The sequence below is a fragment of the Simochromis diagramma genome, unplaced genomic scaffold (assembly GCF_900408965.1).
Source record: "Simochromis diagramma unplaced genomic scaffold, fSimDia1.1 OVJJ01000293.1, whole genome shotgun sequence".
Taxonomy (NCBI): Eukaryota; Metazoa; Chordata; class Actinopteri; order Cichliformes; family Cichlidae; genus Simochromis; species Simochromis diagramma.
In genome coordinates, this window is record NW_024386801.1 from 20,845,929 (window position 1) to 20,857,861 (window position 11,933).

The 11,933-nt window shown below is 38.7% G+C and overlaps 1 protein-coding gene across 1 annotated transcript; it reads left to right on the top strand.

Moving 5' to 3' along the window:
• Window positions 1–1,090: 1,090 nt before the first annotated feature.
• Window positions 1,091–6,055, top strand: nts (neurotensin). The gene is made up of 4 exons (XM_040026500.1): window positions 1,091–1,417; window positions 2,813–2,874; window positions 4,852–5,049; window positions 5,605–6,055. Exons 1-4 carry the CDS (start codon window positions 1,357–1,359, stop codon window positions 5,746–5,748), a joined length of 465 nt encoding a protein of 154 aa, XP_039882434.1. The 5' UTR covers window positions 1,091–1,356; the 3' UTR covers window positions 5,749–6,055.
• The last annotated feature ends 5,878 nt before the right edge of the window (window positions 6,056–11,933 follow it).

Sequence of the window (11,933 nt, forward strand, 5' to 3'; positions counted from 1 at the left end):
CTGTTGCCACGAACTTCGCACGTCACTGTCATGAGACATTCTGGCAAAAAATCACGGTTTTAGTAACGCAGTAACGCAGTAACGCAGCGCTCCTACGGGAAAGTAACGGTAATCTAATTACCGTTTTTGCAATAGTAATCCCTTACTTTACTCGTTACTTGAAAAAAGTAATTGGATTACAGTAATGCGTTACTGCCCATCTCTGGCAACAAAACCAGAAAACAGCTCTATTTAAACTACACTAACAAAATGAATCAGAAATTAGTGCATGAGTTTATATTTGCTCTTAAGTTCATAGAGTAAGTATGCTGATTTAAAAGTGTTTTCTATGGAATTAAGCAAAAATATAACCCTAAAAAGAGAAATAAAGTTGGAGGATATTTGATGGAAAGCTTTCAAAAATCTACCAAACAGACCTGGTGGTAAGATTATTTTCTTAGTCATTGTTTCCAAGGTCCTCTTAACAAGTTGTGAAAGCCAGGTTAAGCTCCAGTGAAAAAGCTTTTTATTATTAAAGTCAAAAAATAGAAATCCCAACGTCTGCAGGTTGTGGACTGATTGTGATGATCATGCAATGCAGTAATAAATTTCAAGCTATTTGTTGGTTAATGGATTACATTTATGTCAGCGGGAATTTATAGTAGAAAAAAAACTATTACAAAGTAAAACCTGCTTTAGAGAAACATGGACAGAGTTGTGCCTTCACGTTAATTAAATTCTAATCGTCACCAATATTTCAGCCTTTAGCATGTAGTGGTTTTGTTTGTTAACCAAGACAACAACCTGGTGAATTAGAAAAAAAATGAAAAGACTGTTCAAACTGTGAAGCAAAAAGTGAGCCTGATTCATTCATCCTGCCTCATCACTGCTGGTACCCATCAGTGGAACATGAGGCAAAACTAACCTCGGACTGTGTGCATTCATGAGGGGAAATAACGCAAAAACCTTTCACGTCATGATGCCGGAGTGTCGTCGGATGAAACATCTGATGACACAGGAGAATGAGTGGGATGTGGTAATGGGTGGGAAGGTGGGGATGGAGATGTGTGTCTGTGTGGGTGGGGGGGGGGGGGCAGATGCTGTGACATCACTTTGGCTCTTATATACCCAGGGAATGGAGCCCACTGTGCTTCACATCCCAGCAGCAGAAACTGCTTAAGTGTGTATAGATCTGAAGAAGAAGAACAAGAAAAAACAAAACAGCAGCTTCACTAAATTTTGTCTCCAGCCTCTCTTTGTCTGTGTCTGGCCCCTAACCTTATGGACTAGATTCCTCCTCAGGTGAATTCTTCAGTGTGGGATCCTTTTTTTGTTCTTTTGGGGTATTTCTTTTCAGATTTTTTTGTTCTGATCAAGATGCAGACACAGTTGGCGTGTATGCTTCTCCTCTGTTTAACATGTGGTGCACTTTGTACAGGTAAGCACTGGTGTTCTTTCAACAGGTTTTCTATGTAGAACTTTATGGATTTATTCACAAAACAGGTGCATCATACTGAAATGTTGCATGTGCATAAAAGAAGGAAAAAATACTGCAAATATTTCTGAATAAACTTGAATGGCAAAGTTGGTTAAACAGGATGGTTTTGAGTTTGGTCCTTTAGATTAAATACTGAAATAACCTGCAGTTGAAATGATTTATTCTCTCGGGAAAAATCAGAGAATGGCGTGTGACTTCATGACATAGCTAACTTTTAAACCTCGGTTTATTAAAAAAAATAACTGTATAAGTGAAAATCTTAATTTTGCTCAAGGATTACAGCTCTTTTAGGCTACTATAAAACCCCTTTCCCCCTCAAAGATCAATTGCCTCTTCCATTCTTTTAAATCCATGCATAATTTGTGCTTTGTTTAACTGTCAGGGTGCACTGGGACTCAGGCTGATCAGTAGTGTTACCTGTTGAAAGCTTAAAAGTGGCCATAGTCACATGTGAATATGGGCTTTTATGACAGTTTCACTTCACCTCTTCCAAACACGGCACAGCAGAAAAAACTATTAATGTAACTATTAATGTAACTATTAATGTAACTTACACTATTGTTCACATTCTTTGTTTGATCTTATGTTAGGGAAATGAAACTTAATTAGTTTCATTTAGTTTACATTAAATGCAGTTTACACTGAACTATTTCCAATACTCAAAATGAGAATGGATTGTTACTAGATGATAGTTAATTTTGGATCAATAACCAAATAAAGGACAACTTTTATGCATGCGCGCATAACACACACACACACACATACATACATACATACATACATACATACATATATATATATATATATATATATATATATATGGAGAGAGAGAGAGATGCACATGGAATTCTTATTGACATTATGTGTTGGTTTTTGTCACTGTCAGGGTGCACAGGGACTCTGTTATCAATAGTGATGAAGATGACCACCATCAGATACCGAGGGCTGGGTTTCTTCGCCACTTTACTATTCAAATGTAGATGATGAGAAACTATTCTTAATTGTTAATTTAAATAACATTTCATTGAGGACTGAACTAAACTACACTCCAAAAATATTTGCCCAAAATACTGACTTCTTTAAGTAGTTGGATTACATGTCAATTTTTTTGTTATGTTGTTACACAAGTAGAATGTAAAACATTAAATTTAATGGAATCAGTTCAAATGAAACCGACTGAGTATACATTTAGATTAGACCTAGTATATTTGTTTTAATCATATTGATTTATGTTTATGTTTTATTTATGTTTTTTGTTTATGTTTTATCTTTTGTTTTGTGTTTTTATTTGTGTGAAATCTGAATGTTGTAAAGCTGTTTTTCTGTAACTGACAGATGTTGACCAGGAGCAGCGAGCGCTAGAAGAGGAACTACTCAGCAGTCTCTTCACTTCCAAGGTATCTGGTCTTTTTACATCTGTGATATCAGAGACTGGAAAGAAAAGCTTCATCCTGCCGGGTCGGTCTCTGACCTCGCCGATAAAGGCTTTCCAGGTGTTCTTTCATGAAATCTACATCCACGCTTCAGTGGCAACCTCAGCTTGCGGTTGTGCTCATGCTGAGTGGGAGATAAATAATTTACCACAAGAGGCTTTTTGTGCCACTCAGGCTGCCTGAGCATTTACTTTGTTTTTTTTAAGTCAATTTGCTCTTTTTAAAAGTGTATCCAGTTCAAATGTGCTCAGAAAAATAACAAATAATCACCTTTCCATTTGCTGCAGTGCTTTGAAACGAGGAGAAAATAAGAGCTGAGATTGGGCATTCTAATTCAGTTGTAACTTTGAGCTTTTTATCACATTTATCTGACGTCTGCCTGAGGCTATGCAAAGATCAGGTATGAAATCAGTGAATGTGGAACCAAAGGCACGCACAGACGGATGGCCGATCCTAATAGGATTCAGATGGACTTGGCAGGATAGTTACGACACATCTTTTACCCTTCTTGCTGATGAAAAACTGCGATGCTCACACAGAGACATGACTGTGACAAATCAGCCATTTGATTCATGGCTGCCGATGCTCAGAGGTTGCTCAGGGGTGATGATTGTAATAATAACTTGCTGCATGACTGACAGACTGCTCAAGAGGCTGGAAAGTGCAGTATGGTGGAAGATAGACCTATTTGTGGCTCTTTATCTACACACTATATATTTGACAATAAAATTGACTGATATACTCCTCCCTTCCTTTCATCTGATTAGATACCACGGTTAATGCTCCATTGTGGTTTTTCATTCTCTACTGAATACAACTAAATTACCTTCTTATTACTCTGCATAGTGAGTCACTGACCTCTGTGTTCAGTATCGTTAGTTGTTCTGATGCTGGAATTTAGATTGAACTTTTGCGTCTCTATAAAATGCAAGTTTGTGAACGCTAAAGAGCCCAGGAGACTAACGTTAAGGTAGAAATTTCCAGTGAAGTACCACAATCTTTCATATGACATTACAGCACAATTGCATGGCCACACTAACTCAGCTAGTTTGTCTTTTGTGCATGGGCAATTTCCAAATGTCAGCTGCCTATGTTTGATCCTGACGCTTGTTCATTTGATGCCACTAAAGCTTTTATCCACGTCTCCTGCCTGGCAAACAAAAAGAGTTTTCATCTTTATATTTGAGGATACTTCCACTGGTCATAAATGATGAGTGAGCCTCCCTGACACTGACATCTTTGACTGCAACATGCACTTGACAGCCAGTACACACAGAGGACTCTGGGGGCTCTTTACCATCTCACTGCACTCTAGAGACACTAGATTATAACTCAGTAGTCTCACTCTGTTCACTCTGAGTGCATGTGTCTTTAAGAAATAATCGGTGCTTAGATTACATTGTAAAAGTCTCACATGCAGCCTTTTTAAAGGAACTACCTGAGTGTTTACTGCTGCAAATGCAAAATGTACAACATTAAAAGTGAGACTAAGGTGTAGATCACAATACTGACTGTATTGTTTTTGCTCATAAATAAGCTATGAAATGACAAATATCAAAATGATTAAGTCAGATTGAGGTATCGAATCAACAGTTTGGCTGAACTTTAAGATTATGGCCACAGTTTGTACTTACAGTGTTGTGGACGCGGATTGAGCTGAAAAATGTCGTTTTTCAGTCGGATCATTTCTGTCGATATAAATGTTTCACGAGAGAAAACAATCCCCATTAAACCAAAAAGCTTCTAAACCACCTGAAACATCAGCCTCTTGAGTGTTCAGTACAGTTTTCACTTCACCCAAGTTCACAAAATACACTAAAACACCAACAAAAATATTGCTCAAAGCAGGAATCTGATTAAGTGATGCACTCTGAGTGTTAAAAACCCAACCACTCAATCCATTTAACCGTCTCATCCTGGTATCTTGTGCCCTCTGTGCAGATGAAACAGAATAAGCAGAGTGCCCCCTATTGGCGCGTGTCTCTGGCCAACCTCTGTAAGATGCTGAGCGCCCTGCGCCAGGAGGCGTGGAGTGGCGAGGAGGAGGATGGGGGTCTGAGGGAGGGGAGCCTCCAGCTGCTGGATGAAATGTACAACTTGCAACACATCTGCCGAGTACTGCAGAGCCGGGAGGAGAGGGTCAGACAATCATCTTTAACTTAATTTCCTTTGCTGTGTGGGCTACTTTTCAAATAACAACATTGCATAAGCACAAGCAGATATTTACTGGTAAAATCTAACTTTCAGAGGTTCCACTAGCACCTTGCATAAATTATGGATAGCTAAGGAAATTCTCAAAAGTCCTAATCTCCTACCTAAGCTACTTGTTGAGAAGTAACTGTCAACCAAAAGCCCAGTCAAAACAAATACACAGACTTGTGTACATACACACTTACTCACTCACATCGCCAGAACACACAGGAGCATGTGTATTCTCCCCTAAAGCAAACACACTTCATTAAATCTCCCCTCTCCCCCACTTCGCCTCCTCATCTCTTCCTCACTCGCTGTCATCGTTTTTCTCTCCACTCTTGGCTCCTCGCACTGTGGCATTTCTCTTTTTTTAAATGTTAACACAACACCTGCAGATTAGCAGTCAGTACCAAAACATGTTTGCCTGCCGCCCGCCCCCCTCACACTCCCTCATGTTGTGTGACACTCATCCTCTGCTGTGTCTCCCTTCACTCCTCACAGCTACTCCAAGACTCTCTAGAGTATTCAGAGGAGAACAGCGACGCTCCACTGAAACGAAAGTCACCCTACATATTGAAGAGGCAGGTGGGGCACATCACTAAGACTCGGCGGCCGTACATCTTAAAACGAAGTACATTTTACTGACACCCCAGAGACCGCAGCACCATTTTAAGGGACCGGACCACATATTTTGTGTAATTATGTGATTGTGTTTATTTTCTGTCTTCTTGTAGATGCAGTCTTTTTTTTTTTCCTGTTCCTTTTTATCCAATCAGACCCTTTGATTGTATGTCCAACAGAGTGGCCTGTCTTTATCCTGCTCCTGAAAATAAAATCCTTAGCATCAAAGAAATAGTGTATCTCTGAGAAACTGTATTTATGTATGCTATTTATTCACTGCAAAATAAATCTATTTTGTTTCAGAAATTAAAGGATTCATGATACAAAACCAGTGCAATGTGACAATCTGCTTTTTCTATTTATGTAATGACTTAGCTAAGTTGTGTCATATTTCATCCTTTATAATACCTAATTAGCATTCACAGGATCACAACCTACAACAAATATCTCCTCCGACCAAACAAAACCAGGAGACACTTTATGTCTCCCTAAGTGTCACCAGTAGCTTCAGTCGGTTTAGCACAAACTCTCCAAGTCTCTGCAACTCTACTTTGACATGCATGGAAACACAGAGTAGAAGCAATACTGTTCAACTGGTTGAAAATTGGTTACTGCAAAGGCCACAGCATATTATTCACCTTCATCATTAATTCAGTCCCACTGCGCCCCATGGATAGAAGTTTTGTCATCTTGGAAAAGATCACTCTCATCAGCATAGAAAAATGTCTCTGTGGACCCATACTGTGAAATCAAACTGCTCCCACAGCATTAAGCCCAGGATCCATATTTTCGCTTTAATTTCTCATCCGTCCTCATTCTTTATCAACTTTAATCTCAATGAACACAGTTTAGTTTAGGACTCAGTACTTTATTGTGCATAAAATTACAATTGGGCTGCTGGATCCTAAATATGGATTGATATGCACTTAGAAAAATCCCAACAAATTAGAAATGAAACACAAATAGTGCCTAAAATGTTAGCTATGCTTAATCATTTTTTTAAAAAAAAAAGCACAAACATGCTGTTGATTTTTGGTCTTCCATAAGACCAAAAAGGTTATTCTATATTTCTTAGTATGGAAATATAGAATGACCTTGACCTTGCTGAGTGTTTTTCAACAGGAACTTTTATAGATTGGTGAAAAATCTATAATATAATGAAAAACAGCCCAATAAATGCTGCCACTCTTTGACTGGGGATCCACTTGCAACTACAGTCAGGTCTGAACACTGATGCCGTAATGATTTCTTGATGTTAAAATTCAGCTTGTGGCGCCTTTAATGTCAACACATTGATCTTAATAGCATGTGCTATGCTGAGCATTTTTCAAAGGAGCACAGGGGCCCTTTGACTTCAGCAGATGAAATACACCTTTACTACAGCGAATGAGAGGTCTTGGCCTTAATAAATGGCAGTTTCCTCTCTAAATCAAAAAGCTTTGGTGTTCTTTGAAACTTGGTTCTTAACCTTGACAGCCAAAGCACTTGGATGACGTGCAACACACAATCAAACACACACTTGGGATGGCTTCATCTTGTTGCCTGAGAGAGCAGGTGATGTGAGAAGATTAGATTTGGAGTTTGACGCAAAGGAAAAGCTGTTTTTATTCAAAACAAGTTTGGGCCAAACAATTAGGTACAAAGGATTTCTTCTACAAAAGTTTTGGTAACACTTTTTGAGATGAAGGTAAGTGAGAAATCAGCCACAAAAAATTCATGTTACCATCAACACCTGATATTTCACCTGAACTCAGTCCCCTCAAAACATGCTTACAACACGTAATCCTGTACGAAAAAGAATCAAAAAGCAAAACTGCATTTCTAAGAGGGACAGCTATGTCCAGCCTTGCTGATAGTAAAGGGTCGTACTTGGGTATGGACTCGTTATCTCCTTAAAAAAAAGCTTTTCGGATAACAGGGATAATCCCCAGACCTCGATGTGGTCATATTTCAGTGGAACCATTTCTCTGTCAGGGAAAGGTTACAAGAAAATCTTCAAATGTAACTTCTCAATTTTTGAGTACCTAAAAGGAAAATGATGTTCACCTCCTTTGTATTGGGGTGACAGATGAAATCTCAGAGACAGATAGCTCAAAGTCCCACATGTGAAACTAAATCTAACTGTGCTCCTGGATACAGGTGGATGTCGAATTTCTTTTTTATGATATTTACCAACTGAGTTCATTTGGTATCTTTTTCTGAATGTAACACAAAAAAGGTAAAAGGTCCTCTGAACTTAAATTACATCGCTGAGATGAAATAATATGCAGCCATCATCGTTCTAGCTTTTCATTCACTCCAGTTACTGCAGGTATTTATCAAGTCAGTTAGTTTTAAAGCTGCCATTTAAACTTTCATACCAAAATTACTGCCGGCGCACCTTTAAACCAGGTAGTTCTGCACAGCTGAATGCCCCAGAATGTTTCAAATAGCTCCATTTGAATACATCAAATACATCAGGTGTAACAAGGAAAGGTCAAACTTTGCATGAACAAAGGTTAAAAATATATCATATAGACAACCTTCATTATTATTCTTTTCAAGTCAGTGGCCACCAACAGTGTATGCGCTCATCACGGGCAGTGGATGGCGGTGTTGTGTAACTACTTCAGATTTACTGTGTGAATGGCTGCTGTCATAGAAATTCAAGTATACCTTTAGGGGGAAGAGTCACATATCAAGAGAAAAAAAAGAAAAAAGAAAGAACAGTCACAAAATCTTTGTAGAAATCTGCATCATAAAGTGAGAGCATTGGGATTTTTTTGGTCAACTTTAAATTTTAACAGAAAAGTATATGCTGTTTAAGAAAAACTGGAATGATATTTTTTCACATACTATGACACGTCAATGAAAACACATTTCTGTAATTGTAGTTGTAACTTTAAATTGAAACAGGTTTTGTAGCAGGGCAGTATTGTGGTGTTTTGTGGCCTCGTAGCCTCACAGCTGTTAACATCTGGAAATCAGTTAAGTCTACAACCATGCTTATACTTGTTTGGAAAGACTGTCAATATTCTGTATAAACAAAAATGTTCAAAGCTTAACAAAATAAGTCATATCAATGCAAGAAATGACCCTGTGATATTACGTTCACAATTGCGAAGGCTCTTGCGACTTACATTCAGCAACACATTTTAACTGCATGTTTATTTTTAATAAAACGAGTGAAAAGGTCAAAGTAAGTTGTCTCTTTGCAGTATTTCTTGTTTGTGTTGCGATCAAGGAAACCTTTTAAGTGATTTAGTTGTGGATATTGTAAAACTAGGAGTTCAAAAAGCAATAGCAATATCCTGCAGGCTTTTACCCATCATGATACATAATAACAGATATTATGATTATATTAAACAGGTCTGTTTCTTGGTTTACTATACTCCAACCTAGCTTCAGTCAGGAAAAATGTATTTCAAAAGATGGATTGTAAACAAATCAAAATGCTTCATTTTGTTAGTTGTGCACATGCACGTTCACTACCAGCAGATGGCAGTACATTACAAAGCTAATCCAGACCACTTGTTATACTGGTGTGGGAAGAGGCAAGAAGAGGACACGAATCATTTCAAGACTGACCTTTGGTTCTTCTTTAGTAATAATTTCCTGCTTAAATAGATTTTAGTCAGAATCCTGAAATGGTCATTTGATTTTAATTCAGTTCTATTCAGTTAATTCAGTTTTATGCACACAGTGCCAGGTAACAGCAGTAGCCATTTCAAGGCATGTATGTTGTGAGATACAAATCCTGCAATTATTAGAAAGAGAAGTCTAACAATCACACAAGAAATGAGAAAGAAATGTTTTTAATAAACAAATGTTGTCTTTCTCCAATGATTCTTTAGATTCTCTTTAGATTGGTACTGTTACATCAAGCCTCATAAATGCTACAGACACTTGACTGCTGTGCAGTGCCATGAAACACTATAAGGCTGACAAACCTTTATGGGCCCAAATCTTGACTCTTGGGGCAGGAATAAACTTTAAAACAAGCTTTAATGCTCCTTGGTCCAGAAAATTACAAAGTTCCAAATCCAAAAGATAACAAAGAATCCAAACATCCCACACACGCTTGGGAAACTCAGAGAAATCAGAGCTAGGGAAACAGAAGGCAGCGTGGATGACATGACAAAGGATGACGGGAAGGCTCCACAATATGTACACCACAAAAGAAAAAAAAAAAAAAAGAGTGGTGAGCAAACATGAGGGGAACACAGCAGCTGCCATAAGGCGAGAGGCGGGGTACACCCTGGACAGGTTGCCAGTCTGTTGCAGGGCTAACAAATAGAGACAGACAACCTTTCTCAAATGTTTCTGAATAGAAAAAACAAATGTGGATTGGATTTTTAGCTTTAATATAAAGATAAAGTACTATGCAAAGGCTTTTGGCACCTCAGATGTTCAGATTCTTCATGTAATTTTCTACAGGAGGTCACTGACTCGAGATATACAACCAGAGTCATACACTATCTTCAACTACAAGAACAAGGACTCCTGTAACAGAAGTGTGGTGGCTGACGTTAGACAGTTAGAGAGCTAAAAGCTAAACACTTTCAGAAACTGCTTAGAAGAACTTCTGCTGTTTAACAACTGGTAGATTAAAGCTCTTTCATTTACATGCATTTGAAATCATCCTTACTTGTAGAGCCAAAACCTTTCCACGGTATGGTGCACAGAATTCACTCAACAATAAATTGGCCAATTTAAATTTGGAAAATTAACTAGGAGAGTAAATCGGCAGTTATTTACTTTAACGCTCTCTATTTACTCAGTATTGGGCAAACATATGTGAGGGTGCAGCTCTGGCTTTACAACAAGCCTCGCGTTGGAGGAATGCTATTTATCATTATCTCAACATCAGAACAGATCTGTCAGTTTTTGCAAATTTGCAGGCTGCCTCAGCAGATGTCTATCAATATAACGACTCTTGTGACCCTGAAAAAGTTCAGGCTTAGTACGCCTCCCACATCCACGGGACAAATTACACCCTGCGTGAATTAATTCAACTCCATTAAAAACCTTCATCGACATCTGCCGCTGCAGCAGTGCTCTGGCCTGCTTGTCTTGGCCTTTCTCCAGCCGAACGCCTCTTCAATTTAACTCCAATTTGGAGTTGGTGGATGTTGGCTGACAGCTTGAAGCTTCTCACTGGGATGCTGATGGGAGCGTCTTCACTCCTAAAGGAAAGTCATTCTCTCATCTGGACAGCGTTGCAAATTGCGTAAAAAGCCAGTCCGATCAAGATAATGGCTTGTGAAGGAATGAGATTAGCTTCCTTTGTAAAAAATCTGATTGTGTGGATGGGACAGTGGCATAACAAGCGTGACCTTGTTGCAGGGGCCATCGGAGAAAGTAATTAGGGCTTGCATATGGGCTGCATTACCGAAGCCTCCAGCAAGGGCAGTGAAGGGAGAGTCATGTCAATGCAGTTTATTGTCACAGGTAAGGCTGTCAATGTCAGTTGTGAATAATGCTCCCTGGTTAGTTAGACAGCAGACAGAGACAAAGGGCAACAAAAAAAAAAGGCTTAAGAGACTCAGTTCAGTGTTCGCCACCACTGGAGAACACAAACAAAATGCCAAGTCAAAAAAAACCCATGACATTTATTTAAGTTAACAGAGGCAGTCAGAACCTTTAAAGGTTGGCCTATAGTTATCCATTACTCCCAAATAGTTGCGGCAGATGGCTGGCAGGGGTTTCTTCCTGTTAAAAGGGAGTTTTTCCTTCTCACCCTTGCCAAATGGGTTTTTACTGTAAGCACCTTGAGGCGACGACTGTTGTGCTGTATAAATAAAACTGAATTCAACTGATGTTACTAAGATGTGCTAAAAAGGGATTAGGAGCTTTAATACTTAGGAGAAACTTGACACTTGACATGACTGACATGATTAGCAAGACAATGATCTTGCTCATGGCACTGTTGGAGGAAAGGGGGTAACTGCCTGCCAGAAATGCCTGATATGTTTGTTTGCATGCCTGGATAACATATTACCCAGGATGTCTTATATGTCTACAACTATCACATGTCTATAACTAATTAAATATTTAATTTAAGCAAATGTTAATCGAATTAAGCAGTTCACAGATAATGAGTTTTGAGCTTTAGGCAGCCATGGGTATTTGGCTTGGCAGAGTGTTAATCCGGTCTTTTTTGCAAGGATAACACAACCAGGGTCTACTAGGTATGTTTTCAGTAAATGTTCTTGCTAATCTGACTTGAG

What these genes read in the sequence shown, in the direction of transcription:
- nts (XM_040026500.1), top strand. Translation starts at nt 1,357, where the DNA reads ATGCAGACACAGTTGGCGTGTATGCTTCTCCTCTGTTTAACATGTGGT. An exon ending in ATGTGGTGCACTTTGTACAG is followed by an intron (nt 1,418 to 2,812) that starts GTAAGCACTGGT and finishes TGTAACTGACAG; the next exon opens with ATGTTGACCAGGAGCAGCGA. An exon ending in GCAGTCTCTTCACTTCCAAG is followed by an intron (nt 2,875 to 4,851) that starts GTATCTGGTCTT and finishes CCCTCTGTGCAG; the next exon opens with ATGAAACAGAATAAGCAGAG.